This window comes from Caretta caretta, chromosome 27 (genome assembly GCF_965140235.1).
Source record: "Caretta caretta isolate rCarCar2 chromosome 27, rCarCar1.hap1, whole genome shotgun sequence".
Taxonomy (NCBI): Eukaryota; Metazoa; Chordata; order Testudines; family Cheloniidae; genus Caretta; species Caretta caretta.
In genome coordinates, this window is record NC_134232.1 from 12,170,001 (window position 1) to 12,189,186 (window position 19,186).

The window sequence follows — 19,186 nt, forward strand, 5'->3', positions numbered from 1 at the left end:
ACAAAACCCTTCATTTAGGAGGGAAAATACTGTCTTTTTTTTTTTTTTTTTGTCTGATTGACCTATCGTCATAGTTGGGTAGGACACTTCTTCCCCAAGAAGGTGCCTCCGTTTGTTCAGGCTTTAAATGAAACACAAACACTTGGACATTTCAATGACCGAAGAATGCCTGCAGCCGATCGTATTAAGTAGCAGCCTGAAACTGACCCAGTGCACGTTTGATGCACACCTGTGTGTCCAGCGGTGGTGCCGGATCTTGTACCCAGTGCAATGTCTACACAAGAGGATGAAAAAGTAATGATGACAACTAATAAACGGGGGGGGGGGAGGGGAGGCTACGTTCAATCAAGGTGAAAGACAGATTCGTGGGGAAGGACCATTTCTCCTTTTCTTGGCCTTTCGATTCAGCCAGGTCTTGCCATCCTCAAGAGAGCTCTGCGCCCTGGCCCCGAGCCAGCAACACCTGCCTTCGCGATGAGCGTCAGATGAAGCCAGTGCTTTGCTGGAAGAAGGGGTGCGAGGGGGGCAAAGTGTTCAGAGCCTTGCGAGAACCAGCCCCCCTCGGGTGATTTCACAGCAGAGCGGACTATTTGCATTGCAGTAATTTAATTGCACCGCTCAGAAATAATTGCACGGGCTGGCCTGGCGGGTATTTTCTTTGCGGTTTCGATCCGGCAACGGAAAGTGAAGGTCCCTTTCCCTTCCCCCGGTTTGTGTGGCAAGGTTGCCTGTTTCCCTTACTGCTCCAGGCCGTGCCTTGGTTTCCCTCCACCCCCTCCGGTATTTGACTTTATTACCGTCTCGTGTCTGCGAGCTGATCAATAAATCTCGCCTTTGGGTGGGGGGTGGAGGGGGGGTCAGACAGAGCGAACATATGTCATCTGGACAAGAAGAGCCTTGATGCAAACAAAACCCTGTTCCATCCAATAGGCAAAACGCCATGGCAACAGCCAACCCCTTAGCCCCCAGCAGTGTCCCTTGAGCTTGGGAGAAAGGACTGCTGCCTCCCAGCGTTGGAAAGACGAATATCCAACTTACATAACCAAGAGCTCTGGTGTAAGGTCCAGGAGAAGCAGGAAGCCACCCAAAAATCCTTCATCTGGGCCCAGGTGTGCAACAACACAGAGCATTCCATGCCTCATAGGGTCAGTCTGGTGCAGGATCCCATGACTGGGGGTGGGGGGAGAGAGGGTATTTTGGGGCCCCTGGATATTGCTATTTAAAAAATCAAATAACCTTCCAGGAGCTAGTTAGACCCTCTGGAAAAAATCTTGAATTTTGAAGAGTTCTTACAAAGGAAAATTTGGCTACTGCATCACGATTTTGCTGTGATTTATCATTCATATAAAGGATGACGCCTTGCCAATCTGCTACTGTATCACTGCATACTATTGAATAACTTTATACATACCTTGGCCTTTCTGACAATAATTTGTAGGCCCTTGAAGATCATTTGGGGGAGCCAAGTGTTCTATTCACTCCCTGCTTCCCATAGTGCCGGGCCGGTCATGGCATGTTAGCATCCGAATCAATACAGTCTTGATGACTCTTCAGACGCAACTGGAAGTAGTAGGGTGCACAGAGATTATCCTAGCTGGTGTTAACCATCGATAAAGAGCATCACGGGTGGTGGCGTGAGGAAGGATCCTGAAGTACTGTTCCTATTTCGCAACTTTCCAGCTTTTCTGCAGTTGATTAACACTCACAACTCCTCGTGAGATGGGCTGTTATGATTGTGCCCGTTGTACAGATCCTTCCCGGAAGTCTGCACCTTGACCTTCGTGAGAAGGTTTGTTTGTTCCAGTGTCCCCAAGAGTGATGCCACTGGGTGTTTTAACTGCTGGGAGGGCTACCCAAGCTGGACAGGTGCAGACAAAAAGCAGTGCATTATTAGCCCTCCAGGTTGGGGGTTGTGCGACAGACCAATAACCTGTCCTCCTACGCCAGTTACATTATAGGGACACAGCAAGGGAGCCATTCCAGCAAGAAGCATGACAGACAGGCATGGCAAAGCCAAGTTCATGCCCTTAAGTGATGGCTAGTGCGCAGACAGGACTCGGGTTTTACAGATGGGCGACGCGAGAAGGACCAAGGGACGGATTTTCTAAGTCTCCTGTTCAGGGACTTAGATGAAACTACCGTATGTGCCCTCACGTTCCCCACGCAGTAGCTCTCCCTGTTCTCACTGGGAGCTGCAGAGGGCTGAGCATTTATGCAAATCCAGCCCTTTTCGTTAGGGGCCTAAATAGAATCTGAGCACTTTTGAAAATCCGACCGTTCATCTGGGTGTCTAAAGCTACATCCACCTCTGAGCTGTGGGGTGCAATTCCCAGCTCACGGAGATGTACTCACAGTCGCTCAAGCAGAGCTGGCGCCTAAAAAGAGCAGGGTGGCCACAGTGGCAAAGGTGGCCACTTGGGCAAGCTGACCCCCGTAAAATCCTGCCGAACGCCTTGGGTTAGTACTCGGGACAGCTAGGCTGAACTGCCACTCACATTGCTGTGGATACAATGCTATTTTTAGGTGCTAGCTGGAGGAGAACTTGTGCAGGTCCATCTATATGAGCCGGAAATCACACCTCCCTGCTCAAATGTAGACGTATCCTTCAGGGGAGCTATTGGGTGCTAAGCTCTTTTGAAAGTGTGGCCCCAAGTTATTTGCCTAAAGCTATAGAGAGTTAGTGTTGGAATAGCAGGAATTCCTGGTGTTCAACCCACTAGCTCTGCTGCTTGCAACACTGAAAGGAAATGCCAGAGGGGAGAGAGGGAGAGGGGAAATTCTACATGAGAAATGTTTTAAAACCCACACATTTTGCCTGCAGTTTAATAGATGCTGACATGAAAAGGAAAACAGTGCAGTCATAGGGTGAGAAAGATCGTTTTCTGTTTAGTCTCCAACAAAGCTGCTCTCTGTATCTCCATGCCACACCTCAATATTAACAAGTCTTTTTTAAAAAAAAAAAAAATAAAAGCTCCAACTCAAATGTTTCCAAAAAGTGTTCCTACAGCAGCAGGCTCAAAAGGCGGTGCAAAGCAGCATGGGTACGTGAAATATGAGGTGCAGGAGCAGCTGGAGAAGTTATCGCTAATACGTTTCCAAAGATTTTGTGAAGTTGTGGCTTAGAGCCACCATGAGACAATATGAATTCTAGAGAGGTATGAAAGTTCTGGCTCCATGTTACCCCCATCTAATTCACTGTAGTTCAAGGTCACCAAATAAACTGTATTCCAAACCGCTTGTGAATCCAAACAGCCTTTGAAATAAACGATACAAAGAGTGAGGTTAAAGGCCCAGATCCTCAAAGCAACTTGGGTGCTTAATGCTCATCATGTTGAAGTCAATGGGAGTTAGACACTAATCTAAATACCTTTGAGAGTCTGGGGCAATTTCTTTTTAGGAGGATCTTAGGGGCTCCTTCTCTGGAATTCTTTCTTTCTTTCTTTTAAAAAAAATACTTACTGTTTAAAATAATCTGGTGCATCCCAAAGGCAGCTACTTTGTTCATCAGAAGAGGCAAAAGACACCTTGAAAAGGGTAGATATAGCAGAATCCAAAAATGTGGAGAAGGGGATAAACTGCACCAGCGACAGAGAAGCCTCCCCCATTGCCCCTTCAGTTTGAATGCTGTTAACAAAATCATACAGTTGAAAGACAAGAACATACCATCAAGAGTTGAATGTATCCCCAGGCCCAGTCTTCAAGGGGAATTTTGATTGAGGAAGGTCTCCAGGATCAAATCCAAGTGAAGAAAAATATGCTTATGTGTCATGAAAATAATAAATAGTCCTAGAAAGGCACCTGTATTTATCCAGAGACTCCTTTTCTCTTGTTTCTGCATTTATATTAAATGTTTATTTTAGTGGCTAGTTGAATTTGTTTGTACAACCCAATGGAGCCGATATAACTGTAGATCTCTGGCTGTAAAGGTTTGGGTGTTGTTTATCTGTCTCCCTTCTGAGAGTTATCACAATGTTATGAGTCCTGGCCTTCCATTTCAGCAGACTATGTGAAACCTCTCTCAGATATTTCTAGATTCTTTCTGCAACCTCCAGATATAAGAGGGCCTGACCTCGATCCTGCCGATCCTACAGCCATGTACGAAGCAGCCAGCAGCAAACAATGCACCGAGTTAGCCCGCTGCGTAGCCAGCTATCCTGCATCGTGCAGGCAGCAAGGCGTAAACGCAGGGTTCACACCTCACGATTTCATTGCGAGTCTCGTGATTTTGAGTGGTTTTCTCCAAATGCCGGCTCCCGGCCTTGAGCGGGCTATGTGGAGAATCTTCCGCTTTTATTGGAAAACAAAGGAAACACCTAGCCCGCACAGGGGCAGAGAAAAGCTTTTGCAGACGTGAAGCAAACGCACCCCAAAGGCGGGGAAACCTGAAGGCGAAGGCAAAGGCAAAGGCAAGTCCCCCCTTGCATTGTATGTGATGTTCAAAATCTCATGATATTTGAGCATTTGCGGTTGGCCAGCCTGTGACTGGCCCAGGGCGACGAGCAAGCACCGATGCATGCAGCCTGCCAGCGCTGGCGAGCTACATACACGTGCAATGCACCCATTCCCCCTCCAGCGCATGCAGCCAGCTGCGCTTGCGCACGCCCGCACGGGCTCAGCCGGGTCCGCCACGATCCCATCGTGCCCCGCTCGCCATGACGCTTCATTTTTTTTTTTTCCTCGCGTTCACACCGCTCCTTTCGCGTCTCAACCAACCTTCACCTTCAACCCCAGGCCTGGCCCCGCCCCGCCCCGTGACTGACGGCGCAGGACCGCCAATTCCAACAGGCAGCGGGCCCGGGCGCGGGCGTTGCCCGCCAATGGGAAGAGCGGGAGGCGTGGCTCGGAGCGGCAGCGGGTTCGGGTGCGCGGCGCGGCAGCCCGGAAGGAGCCGGTGGCGGGGGAGGATCGTTGCGCTTGGTGGTGTTCTCGTCAGCCGGCGCCATGGTGAGGCCTGGGGGACCGGGATCCGGGACAGGGAGGCCTGGGGCTGGAGTCTGGAGGGGACTCGGGGGGGCGAGGCTGGAGGCTGGGGGGACTCGGGGGGACTGAGCCGGGGGGGGTCGAGGCTGGGGGCGGAGACTCGGGGGGGCGAGGCTGGGGGGGACTGACTCGGGGACCCAAGGCTGGAGTCTAGGGGGGACTCGGGGGGGGCGAGGCTGGGGGGGACTCGGGGGGGGGGCGAGGCTGGGGGGGGACTCGGGGGGGGCGAGGCTGGGGGGGGACTCGGGGGGGGGCGAGGCTGGAGGCTGGGGGGGGACTCGGGGGGGGGCGAGGCTGGAGGCTGGGGGGGGACTCGGGGGGACTGACCCGGAGGGGGCGAGGCTGGGGGGGGAGGCTGGGGGGGACTCGGGGGGACTGACTCGGGGACCCAAGGCTGGAGGCTGAGGGGGGGATTCGGGGGGGGGAGGGGACTCGGGTGGAGGTGGACTCGGGGGGTGGGGGGACGGACACCTAGGATTGGAAGCCGGGGAGGGGCCTGGGTGCTGGGCCTTTGTGGGCATCTGGTGCTGGGGGGCTTTGGGGATGGGGCTGGCCTGGCGAGGTGGGGTGAAGATGTAGGTGGTGGCCCTGTCTGGGTGTGGGGGAGGACGAGACCCTAGCGGGTGCTTGTTGGGAATGGTTTAGTGGCCCAGTGATATGGAGCTGTGATCCGGGACTCTTGGGTTCTTTTTCTGTCTGTGTCAGACACTACTTCTTGGCTCCTGGGCAAGTCGCTTTACCCCTCTTTAGGTGGAGATGATGCTCGGTGCTCAGCAAGTGACCTCCAGGGGCCTGATGTTTGTAAATTGCATTGAGATTCTTGGCTGGATGGTGCTACAGTAAAGCTAGTGTGTAGAACCCTGCAGCACTTGTTACTTTCTGCTACAATACTGCTGTGTTTGCTCATAATGTGAGGACAGGTCTTTGGGGGTAGGGACTGCCTCTTACTCTGTGTTCACAGAGCACAATCAAGATCAGTCCGCTGTGTTTTGTTACTTACCAATAACTGTCTCCCATCTTCCTACTGCATGTGCTCAGTTAGAAGGATACTTAAACTTTTTAATTGATGCTGTTTCAATTGGGATGGTTACCCCCAAAGAACCAGAGGGTTTTATGCTCTCAGTTACCTTAGATCAGTGGGTCTCAAACTTCATTGCATCCTGACCCCCTTCTGATAACAAAAATTACTACATGACCCCAGGACGGGGGACCGAAGACCGAGCGTGGGGCAAAGCTGAAGCCCAAGGGCTTCTGCCCTGGGCAGTAGGTCTTGGGCTTCAACTTGCTGGGGCCCAGGGCCAACACCAGCCTTGATGACCGCATTAAAATGGGATCCCGACCCACAGTTTGAGAACCTCTGCATTATATGGATTGTTTAAAATATTGGTTTCAGAGTAGCAGCCGTGTTAGTCTGTATTCACAAAAAGAAAAGGAGTACTAGTGGCCCACCTTGATTATCACTACAAAAGGTTTTCTCCCCCCCTCCCCCCCCGCTCTCCTGCTAGTAATAGCTCATCTTAAGTGATCGCTTTCTTTACAGTGTGTATGATAACACCCATTTTTTCATGTTCTATGTGTATATAAATCTCCTCACTGTATTTTCCACTGAATGCATCCGATGAAGTGAGCTGTAGCTCACGAAAGCTTATGCTCAAATAAATTGGTTCGTCCCTAAGGTGTCACTAGTACTCCTTTTCTTTTTTCTTAAAATATTGATTTAACAAGTTAATATTAAGTCTGCTGGGGAAGTTCTTTGTTGAAAATGGAAATAATGATAATAATGCTTTATTGATGAAAAGTGATATAGAAAAGATGCTTCTCGTATTTATTTATTTAATTACTGCTACTACTGAATTCATGGAGGGAGATTTACTATCAGAATTTCAGTGTGAAATTAATTGTAAACCAGAGAAGTTCTGTGTTTAGCTATACTGGAAATGAAGTGTCTTAACTATAGACTTCATACATTTGATCACCTCCTCTGTTAATCAGATGGACAGCAGACTAGGTGCGCAGAAATAGCAGGATACAAACATTCTGCAATGTCATCAAGGAGAATTAGGCCTTGCATAAAACAGAATATTTTAGAGAGGGGGAGCAGGAGAGAGGGGCTTTGCCCTCTGAGTTTATTTGGTATTCTGAATGGTGAGGAGAGCTTATCTGTGGCCCTGGACGTGAAGCTTCCTTTATAGTCACAGATTCAGTCTTCGGAAGATCCTGTTTATACACAGAAGGTGCATACAGCATGTGCATGAGGTGATCAGGTAATTAAGTTGGTATTGCAGTAGAAAATAAAAATTAAAAATTGGAGAACCTAATACTATGGGTAAGATGACGGTGCTAGCGAGAAAATGACTTCAAATGAGGAATTAATTATTTATGGTCAATGTAACTGGCATTTGTTAAAGGAAATGAGATATCTGACGCTTTTCTGTAGCAGTGAGGGCAGCTAGATTATAATGGCTTATTTTGCCCTGGGAGGACTTGCAGGTATTTCTAGAATGTACTTGACCAAATGATCTAAAGATTTAGCACAGACTGTACAAGACAAACCTAAGCAAATGCAGTGTAGCCTGATTCAGGGGGTCCCTTCCAGCCATGTTATGTGTGACTTGTGTGTCTTGGCTAAGCTGCATGGGTCTAGTTGATACTAGTCCTTCTAGTATAATTAATGAGTGTACTATAAATGTCCACTGAACCCAAAAATGATCTTTTTCTTTTATAGTCTATTATGTCCTATAATGGAGGGGCTGTAATGGCCATGAAGGGGAAAAACTGTGTGGCCATTGCATCGGACAGACGGTTTGGAATTCAGGCTCAGATGGTGACCACAGACTTTCAGAAGATTTTCCCTATGGGAGATAGACTATATATCGGGCTGGCTGGGCTTGCCACAGATGTGCAGACAGTGTAAGTGGAATCTTCTCTTGTGAACACTTGATATTCCTGGTCTGTAGGAAGGGAGTTCATTGTATATCTGTAAAGACACAATGTATGTTACACACAGCTGTTTAGGTAGCATCTTTGCCTGAGCATCAAGACTTCCCTTCTCTGAACCCCACTGCAGTCATTCCTGTTGGAGTTATTCTTGAACCATCCCAAAGGTCTTTGACAACATGCTTCCTCCACAGTGCCAAAGACTAGCGACGTTGGTTGTTGGCTAATTGTGCCTTGCTTTAAAAAAAAAAAAAAAAAAATCCACTGTGTTCCAAAATCAGAGCTGTGTCTGATTTCTTAAAAGAGCACATGGCAAGTGAGAACCAGATGTCTACATTTGAAGTGCATATGTGCATTCATTTTAAATACATGTGTCCGCATCATGTGTCCATCAGATGTTAATCTCTAGTAGCAAATATTAACCATTGGGAGGGTGGAAGAGATCCTGATGGATGTGATTATAATACGGATTTTGATCTCATCTGCAGTGCCCAGCGGCTGAAGTTCAGGCTGAATCTCTATGAACTGAAGGAAGGCAGACAGATCAAGCCCCAAACTCTCATGAGTATGGTGGCCAACCTACTCTATGAGAAACGGTAAATATCAAACAGCTGAGCGATTCCACAGATATCACTGAAATCAAGGCATGGTTAATGGAGTTAAATTATGACTCTAGAGGAGTTAAGAGGCATGTTAATTTTCCTAGTGTTGGCAAAGATGATATACCTACGTTAACTCTGGTAGCTGCACTGGAAATAAAGACTGCTGAACTCCATGTATAGATGGATTCCAACAGTGAATAAACCATACTTTGAGCACAGTTCTGCCAGTTTCTGAAATGGTGCTGAACATGGCTTAGTCCTGTGTACACATGAAGTAAAACTATATTCGGCAGCACCAATTATCAGTAATGGGAAACCTTAATGGAGACATAACTATTGTATGGGTGTCTTACACCAAAGACTTAAGAGCTAGGTCACTGAAGCACACTATGTTTGATACTCACTTGAGAGATGGATAGTTAACAGCATAGAGGGGAAGAGTTTTTGGAATGAAATTGTGTCCCTGGAATTGGTTTCAGTTTGGGTCCAATGTTTAAGGAAAGCTCAGTTGTATCTAGATTCTTACTATCACAAATAACAGTTGCACACTGAGTAACATTTAATTAATAAACAGGAAGCTGCTATCTTGAATCAAAGTGTTCCTGACAGTCGCCTTTTGCATAGAATATTATCAGGGACTTAAGTAAACTCTGATTCTTAGAATTGCTAGATCAGGCATTCTGAGTTGGGCAAATTCTCTAATGTGCTGAAATGACCTAGAATTCTCTTCTAGAGCAACTCCCAACAGAACAAATGTAAGATATTTATAAATAACACTCAATTCCAGTTGTACCACATTTCTACTGCTGAAGGCTGTTTGGAGGCAGGCCAATGGGATCTAAAGATTCTCCCCCACCACTTAAGAAAACACCAAAACATGATGGTTATGTGCTCATGGATGCAGAGGGCACCTGTTTTTGAAATACAAGGACCACTTACTTTTTCCTGAACCCAGATCAAAAATGTTTGTTCCCTAAAAGTAATGATTTGCCTAAACACCAGAATCTGGAAATCGTAAACAGCTTTTGAAACTTTGACTTCAATGGGGAAGCAGATTATTTCAGTGTGTCTTTTTGTCACTGAAATGTTGCTGAAATAAAAGTCCATTCACAGTTATGTGGTACTAAAACAGAACTGGGTAGTTCCAAACTAATTTGAAAGGCTCCTACTAACACCAGAGATGGAATAAATACTTTCCTTAAACACCTACTGAGTTAGAATTTTGCTGTTACTTCAAATTTATGCATCCTTAGGCTGTTGACTTATGCTTTGCTGTTCACAGGTTTGGACCCTATTACACAGAGCCAGTTATTGCTGGACTGGACCCCATAACTTATGAACCTTTCATCTGCTCTTTGGACCTGATTGGTTGTCCCATGATAACAGATGACTTTGTTGTCAGTGGCACCTGCTCAGAGCAGATGTATGGCATGTGTGAGTCTCTCTGGGAGCCTGACATGGTGAGTGAGGCGGTGGCAAGATCTGTCTAGTGGTTTAACTTCCAAATGATTCTTGGATTTTTTTGAATCCTTTGCTGTTAAATTGGAGAGAGGAAATTCAAGCTACTCCTATTGTATAATAATGCCTCTACCTTGTGAAGTGCTTTGACTACTGATGAAAACCCCTATATAATCTTTAATGTATTTATGTTCATAAACACCCCTGTGAGGTAGGGAAGCATTATTTTAACATATAGGGAACTAAGGCACAGGGAGGCTAAATGACTTGTCCACAGTTACACAAGCAGTCAGTGGTGGAGTGAGGAATAGAACCTGGGTCTCCCATGTGCTAGGCCTGTGCCCTAACCCGACAATGGACCATAGTAAAAGTTTTAAGGTAAGTTGTGGCAGAAATATGCGAGATCCCGAGTCCAGTTTCTCCTTGGGCATGGAGAGGGTCAGAGTGTTGCAGCTTGGTGAACTGCCCCAAAACCTAGTAGCTCAGCTATAGAAACCAACTAAAAGACTTTCCCTTCCTCTCTTTTCAGGAGCCAGACCACCTCTTTGAAACGATCTCGCAGGCTATGCTGAATGCAGTGGACAGAGATGCTGTGTCTGGCATGGGTGTGGTAGTCCATATAATGTAAGTATGGCTTTCACAGTCTCTTTCCCTTGGAGAGAAAAACACAGAGCCTTAAGTCAGTCAAGGAACGGCTACTAGGCTTGACCTCTACCCTCCTTCAGTAAGGTCTTGTCTACACTAGATCTTTAAATTTGCTAACATACCTTGCTGCAGGAGCACTGGTGATAATACATTAAGAGTCTAGTACAGCTGCTGTTAGCAGCATTCCCCCCCTCCAGTTGTGATTATTTGCACCCAGGAGGTGCTACTTCAGGCTGAGATGAAATAAGTCACTGTAGCACTCAAGATTTCCATGCAGAACTAAAAGCTGCCTTGGCCACCCCTTATGTTCTGTAGTGTCTCAGCCGTTTTGTTAATCAGCGAATTAAGGGAGGGCCTTGTTTAGAGCTCTGTCTGAAACTGTAGTGGAAGAAATGGCTCAGGCTCACCCCTACAGGTTCTGGAGGAGAATGAAGTGTCAATGACCTATTTCAAACCTGTGTCTCTGCACGGATTATGAAGCTAGGAGTTGTGATAGGGAGCCATTTATTCATGGACATCTATTAGAGACAATGTAAATTGGATGCTAACTAGGGAGAGCTCTAAAACTAGGGCATTGCACGTGGGTCTTGCCCACATGCTCAGGGTCTAACTGACCACCATATTTAGGGTCAGGATGGAATTTTCCCCCAGGTCAGAGTGGCAGACACCCTTGGGTTACTTGCAGGTTTAAACTAGTGCAAATGGCAGATTCTCTGTAACTTGAAGTCTTTAAATCATGATTTGAGGACTTCAGTAACTCAGCCAGAGGTTAGGAGTCTGTTACAGGAGTGAGTGAGGTTCTGTGGCCTGCAATGTGCAGGAGGTCAGATTAGATGATCACAAAGGTGCCTTTTGACCTTAAAATCTGTTGCAGCAGCTGTAGGCCAAGCTTACTGTATACACCAGGGACTTCTTGCATCTCTCTAAGCCCCCTGGATGCCAGCTTCCCCTTACCCACCATTCTTATGCTGCAAATGAGTCGGGGTGTCAACATGTTAAACTCTCTTTGGAGGATGAGGTATTACACTGGAAGGCAATAATTAGTGCTATCAACCAGTAGTTTGTTCTATAGCCACCTGCAGAGCTGCTTGAAGCAGCTGGCAAGGGCTCTATTTTCCCCCAGATCAATAGGGTTCTCATCTTTTTAATGCCCAGAGGGGGTGTTGAGTTACTGCATTACATAGAAATGTTCCACCACATTTTTGGAAGGATGAAGTGGTAGTTTGTCTCTCCTCTTGTTGCAGTGAAAAAGACAAGATCACCACCAGGACACTGAAAGCACGCATGGACTAGCCCCAGAAGTTTGTGCTTGTTTCGCATGCCAGGCTATTTTGAATTTTTTAAATAAACTCTCTCCATTATTGTAGTGGGCTTGCTTGTTCTTGTCAATACACTATAGGCAGAGAATGCAGGCTGAATGTAACAAATATACTTATTACAAAATAACTACATAACTGGAGAATCTGGATTTATTCACTCTGCAGTACCCCTCACCACCATGAGAAGGCCTGGGTTTCAGCTGTATAGTTGGAACAGAGTTTGCTATCATCCAAGCTGGAGACTGAGAGTAGTGGTAAACTGCTGAAGCTGTTGCTTCTCATGGTATGTAGCAGTGGTAGTTTCATTTTTGCCCAGCTGTGCATACATTCAAAGTGAGATTCTTACAAAACAACTACTAAGGGCCTGCTCAGAACAAAATAGTATTTATTTTCAAGGGGGATTATGGCTGTAAAACTGTACTTGGTATTGCACCAGTAGCAGAGGATAGGAATCTGATTTTGCACAGCTTAGCTACAGTAAAAACAGGCAGACCAGAACTTATTAGACAAGGATGTACACAAACTTTTAATTTTATTTTTTTTCTGGCTGAGACTCATCTTGTAACATGCATGCATTTCAAAACAGTAAGTTTCTCAAATTGCTCCTAGCAAACAGACAAGCACAGAGGACTTAATTCCTATTTAAAAAAACAAACAGCAGTGAAAATCTAGAATGCTCCATTTTTCGAAGTTTTAGATTAAACTTAATTTATTCACATTTTTTCAGTTGCACTGATTAGCCCCACCACTGATCTGTGTGTAATAGGCTCATTTAACACAGCTCAATCCAATTGCATTTAGTATCATACATCTAAACAAAGAACAGCACAAGATCTGAGTGGTCAACTTAAACCACTTGAATCACAAGAATTCATTATACATGTCAAGGAAAGTCAGTCATGGCTAATATCATGGATGCTGGCAAATAAGCTCAGCAAGGAGGACAGGTAGGCAAGTTGGAAATGGTGCATTAAAAAGCAGGAGGGGAGAGTATTGTAATTTGTTTTGAATTAGTTGTAGGATGGTGCAACCAAAGTTGCACACACCTTGACCTTTGTTTATACCACCTAACACTCCAGCCTTCCTACAGTGACAAGTGGGGCACCTCTGCACAGTAAGTATAGGATAGGGAGTCCTTCACAGGTCTGGGCCAGAATATAATTCACCCAGCAAAAGACTTTTCTCCATAATTAGTCTCACTACAATTTTATGCCTCTAGTTTCACCTGGGGTTAGAACACTGATTTGAACTTGAAGGCAGTTTTGATAGCCACTGGCAGGAAAAACAGTCATTCTTTGCCTAGGTGGGCAAATAGCAAGCACCCCTCATTATTAAAAACACACTTAATTTTTACTGACAGTAAAAATTAAATCTGAAGTTAGATTTCCTGGAAGTGGAAGAGCAGGCCCTTCATCATGCTGTAAAGTCTGTATCCACCTCAAAAGTGCATTGTTCTACATAAAGAAAATTGCATGCCATCTCTTATTTAAAGAACTGGCAGCATCTTGAACATCCTTGGTCCTATCCAGTATTCTTAGCTGAAAATTCCAAGGCCATTTGACTCTTCAGGGATTAAGTCAAACACCATTGACCTTTTTTAAGTACACTCCCACCCCCCCAGAGCTTCATAATTAGCTAAAGAGACTACAATCAAAACTAGGGCATCATTAGAGGCACTGTATTAAGGGATAAGTAGAAACAACTTGATAGGGAGGAAACAGAATCATACACATCTTCTCAAAGATAATTCCGTAACCTCCCCTGCTTGCCGCTCTTATAGATGTATGACAAGGACAGACAATCAGTCTGTAAGTGAAAGAAACCAGAGAGTGGCCAGGTAGGGTTAGGCCCAGTGCAGTGAGAGAGAGAGAGATGCTCCTGCCCTGATTAATTTTTCCTAAAGTTAGTGGGGTGCGTGCTGGAAGGGAGAACATTCCCTATCTTCCAGCTCCACACTAGCTTTTTTTCCTTTTTGCCTAGCATGTTAGCAAAGAGACTTTCCTGCCATTTGGCTGGAGTCTCTTAAGTGATCTGCTATTAAGAGTTTATTCTACAGCTCTAAAGACTGCATCTTTTTCCATGTGAGCTATGGTTTTAATTGCAATGCACTTCAGTGTAACGGGATCTGGGAGGGCACATGCTACAGGCAGAAGTATATCTACATTCAGCAACCTAGAACACAGTCAGATTGAAACTAGATAAAGCTATTACAGGCAGTTGTAAAAAATTGGGGGGGGGAGGTGCAGGGTGTTTAAATATTTGAACTCAAGAGAATAAAGATTCTATATCAAGATTAAAAACAAAAGCAAAAGTCCCTTTTAAAAACAAATCAAACATTTGCAGCTTCACCTTTTAGAGTAACAAAAAAAAATACTGTCTAGAAACAAAATTAGCATTTAACATAATGCTACCTCTCAAAATGTAAACAATATACAAACTGCTTATGTTAAACAAAGTTATACCTGGGTAATACATCTTTAAATGATAAAATTGCATTTAGTTTTTTATATATATACACACACAGTATGGCAATAAAAATGGCAAAATGGGTAAGTGCTGAAGTGAATAGATATTTTTAGGGCTTTTATACCACTTGAGGCATTGAGACAACCAAATGGGGTCTAATAGAGGATTCTTTGCTCCCTATCTAGAGTGGGAAAAGAAATCACAAGGTCTTAAATCCTTAGTGTTTTGTAACATTGGCTGCAGGAACTACTAGTTTTGATTTCAGCTCTTTACCAAGTTCCAGCGAATCAGTTTTTTGCCCTAAGTTACATAAACTTCTTCCTTTGACGGTCCTTGGGTTGCCCACTTAAAATATACCACTGCAGAATGGCTGCAGTTTACTTCCCTATTTACCGTAATTTAAAAAAAAAAAAATTGCATATTTAAGTCTAGCATACTAAAGTTTCAAATAATTTTCCACAAGGAGAATGGCAAACTTACCAGGCCAAAATTGTAGGTTCAGGACTTTTTAAACTGTCAAGAGTAAAACGCGAATGGTATTTAATTCCTATTTCACGGACGACGTAAGTGCATTTTTTGTTTAGAGGAAAGCAACCAATATCCTCCTCCACCCCTCTACGTTTTCTCTTTGATTTGTGGTATTGTTAGCCAAACACCCTAAGACGTGCGAGACTCTTACCAGGGTGCCAGACAATAGCATGTTAGTTCCCCAAATTTACACAAAAACAAGACAATGGATTACAATGGCATAAAAAAATTTGTCCCCCATCAAAGGGAATGACCCATGAATGAACAAAAAGTTTCATGTCCCATTAAAACCAATGATTTGTTTTAGACCTTTTTTAAACACTATTTACAATGTACTCTTCTAAACCTAGTTTTCAGTCTTGACAAATCTCGTCATTCCCCTATGCTGGGGGCAGCGGAATTATGTCAGGAACGTGGATTAAAATAGTCATCCCACATTCAGAATCTAATCACAGCTAGCATTAGTCTAGTTAGTTACCAAGACACGATGAGTACCACCGATTCTCTCTCAACAGGACCAAATCGACAGAGCAAACTAGCACATGACACACACATTCTAACAGCTTATTCCTGAAACAAAGGCATTTGTGAAAACAGTTTCAAGGCAGATAAGCAACTTATGTCAACTGCAGGGTCTCTTCAAAACGGCTAAATCCTGCTTAAAAAAAATACACATACCTGTTCTGCAGCAGAACAAATTAAACTTACAGCAACTTCGACAAGCTTGGCTGTGAAAAATATTACAAGCGTTCTGGAGACAAATAGGACATAATTCAAATTTCTTACGGGGAAAAATATCTGGAGTCAGTGTTCAGTCATTTATGCCCATTGACTCACTCTACCAGCTAGAGTTATGGACCTGGAGCAGAGCAGAGCGTAGACAATTACAACTCAAGTTCAGAGTCCTTTGTGTTGAGCAGTGGAACCGGACACACATCCAACTCGTTACAGTCACAACTCCCAACACTCCAGACTGACAGCAATTTACATTTCTCAAGCTGCACTTCATGTTGGGTGGGTTGGTTTTTTAAACCTCTTCTCAGGCAAGAATTCAAGTACTTGTAACAGAACTGGACGAGTTAGGAAGACTCTGAACATTAGCTAGATTAACACTGGCAGAACTGTCCTGCGTCAGCTCTATTTTAGATTTAACAATTGTCATTTTTTCTAGACAGCCAAATGTAACCCCAAACCCACAGAAGAAGTTAACATGATTTTCTTCTTCAGTGGAGTCTTCCCAGGCCTATCTTAAGCACGATGGTTGTGTGGCTATCCAGTATTTTTCATTCTACTTTTTAGCTTCTATGAGTTATGCCTTAAGTGACCATCTTTGGTAGATGCTCATTTCCCTTGTCTTCCTTGTGACGTTAATTTCTTAAGAAATTTCCTAACGCCCCCACAAAAAAAGGTGCCCAGCCTGAGTTTACCTAGTTAAGGTTCAGCAGCTCCTCAACATTTTCATCCTCAAAATGGCAAACTACTCTCCACCCCCCCCCCCCGGCCCCGCCTCTGACCGAGAAGGAAATAAAAGGGTTTGTACAGCTTCCTGTTAAAAAAAACCTGTCCATTAAAAAGAACAGCAGTTTGTGGAATTAGGCATTGCTTCTCCTCTTATTTAACACAAGCTACGGGTTACAGCTCCCCCTTTTAAACAGCTATTCGTGGTATCCTTACTGGCATCTCTTGATCAGAGAGGAGAAAGTGTCATTATGAACAGCGGTGCTGCAGCAATTAGATTCTCTTTTTTAAAAAAAGCCTCAAATCTCTATTTGGGCATTTCTGTAACAAAATGAAAAAAGCCACTTTTCCACCTGGGTCAAGTGGAATATTTGAAACTGCACCTAGATTAGTTTCCTGTAAATCATACAGTGCCACACGCTCACACTCACTCATCCCCCACGTGCTACAGTGTCTGTTTTAGTGTGTCAGGCCGTGTTCTCTGCTCGGAAGTAGCCCCTCTTCTCTTCCTTTCTGGCTCAAGGTAGAAGGTGACTATGTCAGGATATTGGACATAAATTCATTGAAGCGTTTAGAGTACTGCTCCGGATTCACTGTGGAGATCTCCGCCCCAGCCTGCAATGCACGAAGGACAGATTAAGGCACAGGGCGGCTCTGATCTTTGGGGAGTTACAAGGCAGCACCATGGTAGCTGCAGGGGACTGTTCATAACTGCATGCTAAGCCCAGGGGAGTGAGGAGACAGCAGGAGGTTACTGCACCAGCATAGCCAGGCACCAAGAATCACACAAACAAGAATCTACAAGTTACATCGGTTCCAAGCTCCATGACAGCTGGACTCCTGACCTGAAGCAATTTGCTTTTAGTCTAAGTCTGGGGCTCTACTCAGGAGATGGATGCATGGCATTTTATTCATTGTTTTTAGAGGCGGGTCTGGAAGGAATATCAAAGGCTGCATATCCTACCCATGTGCCAGCTCTTTTCAAGCCCTGTTTGGTAGTGACCTAAAGTTACTGCCTGATGACTGTTTGGTGACCTAGGCAAAGCAAGTTGCTGGGCGTCAGTCCACTTTTCGTGATTCAGGGTCACATGTTGGTAGTCTGAGCAGAGAGGGAGAAGCCAATAGGCCAAGGAGCTTGATCTCTCCTCTCATCCTAGAGGTGAATCTATCCAGGTCAACTCTGAGGCATGTTGGCTGTGGTGTAACTGTTCTGGGGATGGAAGACTGCAATGATCAGGGCCGGCAAGCTGGCACCTTGCCCAGCACTAGTCACTTGGGGAAAAGAGCAAGAGATCTGGCTAATGAAACTTTCCCTCAGTGGTCTGGCCCAGTAGCTTAGTGTCTGTTTGTATTGCTAAGAGAGGGAGACTTGAGCTTTTTGATCCCTGAGTCAGGGATCAGGGATCAAAGGACAGGAGGCTCAGCCCTGGTGAACACATTAATGAGGGATACCACCAGGTTAGGGATCAGTTCTGTTACAGACGGAAGGATCTCATGGGTGGTGGGGAATTTCCAGGCCCCTGAAAAACTGGTTTTTAGCAATTATTCAAAAAAGTCAGCACCATAAAAAAAAAAAAAAAAAAAACACAAACGAGAGAGACCCGGAAACACCGCCCTCTTCCCCCAACTTCTCAGAGGAGAGACCTGCTTACCCCATGTTTCACTGTTTTGGCAGCATGTGCAGCTTTCTTTTTTGCATCGTACGGCGTAAGAATGTCTATAATGGCCATGAAATATACCTCCTTCTTAGGGGCACCTGAGAAGACACAAAAGTCTCTTTAACACACTCCCAAGCTACATCAGCAGGGCTTGAATAACCACCTGCAGCCACCTCTATTAATAGAGTAAATAAATCTGCTTTAATGTAATTAGCAGGCAGGGGGAGAAGCAGATTGTAAGAGGTAGAACAGAGGATCTACCAGGAACATCAGAGCAGAGGCCCACATACCCTCTAGAAACATCAACATCCCACACTGAAAGCCTTGTTTCCATGGAGTTTAAACATTTAACATTAACAACAAGGGAATTGAACATCCAAGTGGACTGGTTCCCAGGAGAGGGTCTGGGTTAGTTCTCGCTACACATACCCCACCCAAAACAGGACACCTTTCCTGCCCCTCCACATAACAAGACTCCTCCTCACTCACTGTCATGGCTTTTCATGGCATACACATCGACTGAAGGGTCAAACTCCCCAGGCCCGAAGAACCGCGGGAAGTTGAGGAGGTTGCCGGGGCTGTCAGGTGGGGTCCCGTAAGAGCCAATAGGGTTCCCGCCAATGCCATCGTTCTCACACTCCTCGTCCTCGGCCCGATCCTCCACGTCCATCTCCTCCTGCTCTGCCCGGTCAACATCGTGAATGCCCACCAGCAGGCTGTAGTCCATGATCTTCAGCTGAGCTAAAAACTGGGAGAAGGGAGCAACAAAACCACAGGGACATTCTCATGAGCCAAAGCTACCTAGCCCTCAGCACGCACTGCCTCCAGCGATCACGGTCTTGTGGCTAGAGCAGAGTCAGAACTCTGGGTATGTACCTGGCTTTGGGATGTCGTGTGAGACTTGCTCCAAGGACATATCAGCTGGCAGTAGGGCTGGGAACAGAACCCAGGAATCCTGGCTCTCAGCCCCCTGCTCTGACCATTTCTAGCTCAGTTGTGAATGCTTAATGGTTTCGGTGGTTTGAGGTCCTTGCATGGAAAGGGGTTACTTAGCTGGAGGAGGGTGTTAGTGTGTCTATATAAATGTGATCCCATCAAGATACCCAACCATGATAAAACCAGCTGGCTGCACCAT

The 19,186-nt window shown here is 45.3% G+C and overlaps 2 protein-coding genes across 2 annotated transcripts in view; one reads left to right on the plus strand and one right to left on the minus strand.

The window, feature by feature from the left end:
- Positions 1 to 4,802: 4,802 nt before the first annotated feature.
- Positions 4,803 to 11,988, plus strand: PSMB3 (proteasome 20S subunit beta 3). Its single transcript, XM_048830490.2, is given in 7 exon segments — positions 4,803 to 4,895; positions 4,897 to 4,944; positions 7,706 to 7,890; positions 8,406 to 8,513; positions 9,802 to 9,979; positions 10,507 to 10,601; positions 11,867 to 11,988. Coding segments are annotated over 7 exon segments (741 nt in total). The 5' UTR covers positions 4,803 to 4,817; the 3' UTR covers positions 11,916 to 11,988.
- A 452-nt stretch (positions 11,989 to 12,440) lies between these two features.
- Positions 12,441 to 19,186, minus strand: part of PIP4K2B (phosphatidylinositol-5-phosphate 4-kinase type 2 beta) — a 33,151-nt gene continuing 26,405 nt past the window's right edge. Inside the window, exons 8-10 of the mRNA XM_048830484.2 lie at positions 18,541 to 18,799; positions 18,046 to 18,149; positions 12,441 to 17,008 (exon numbers count right to left, since the gene is read on the minus strand). Of these exons, the coding sequence (XP_048686441.1) occupies positions 16,928 to 17,008; positions 18,046 to 18,149; positions 18,541 to 18,799 (444 nt within the window). The 3' untranslated portion in view covers positions 12,441 to 16,927. The remainder of the gene's footprint in view (positions 17,009 to 18,045; positions 18,150 to 18,540; positions 18,800 to 19,186) is intronic.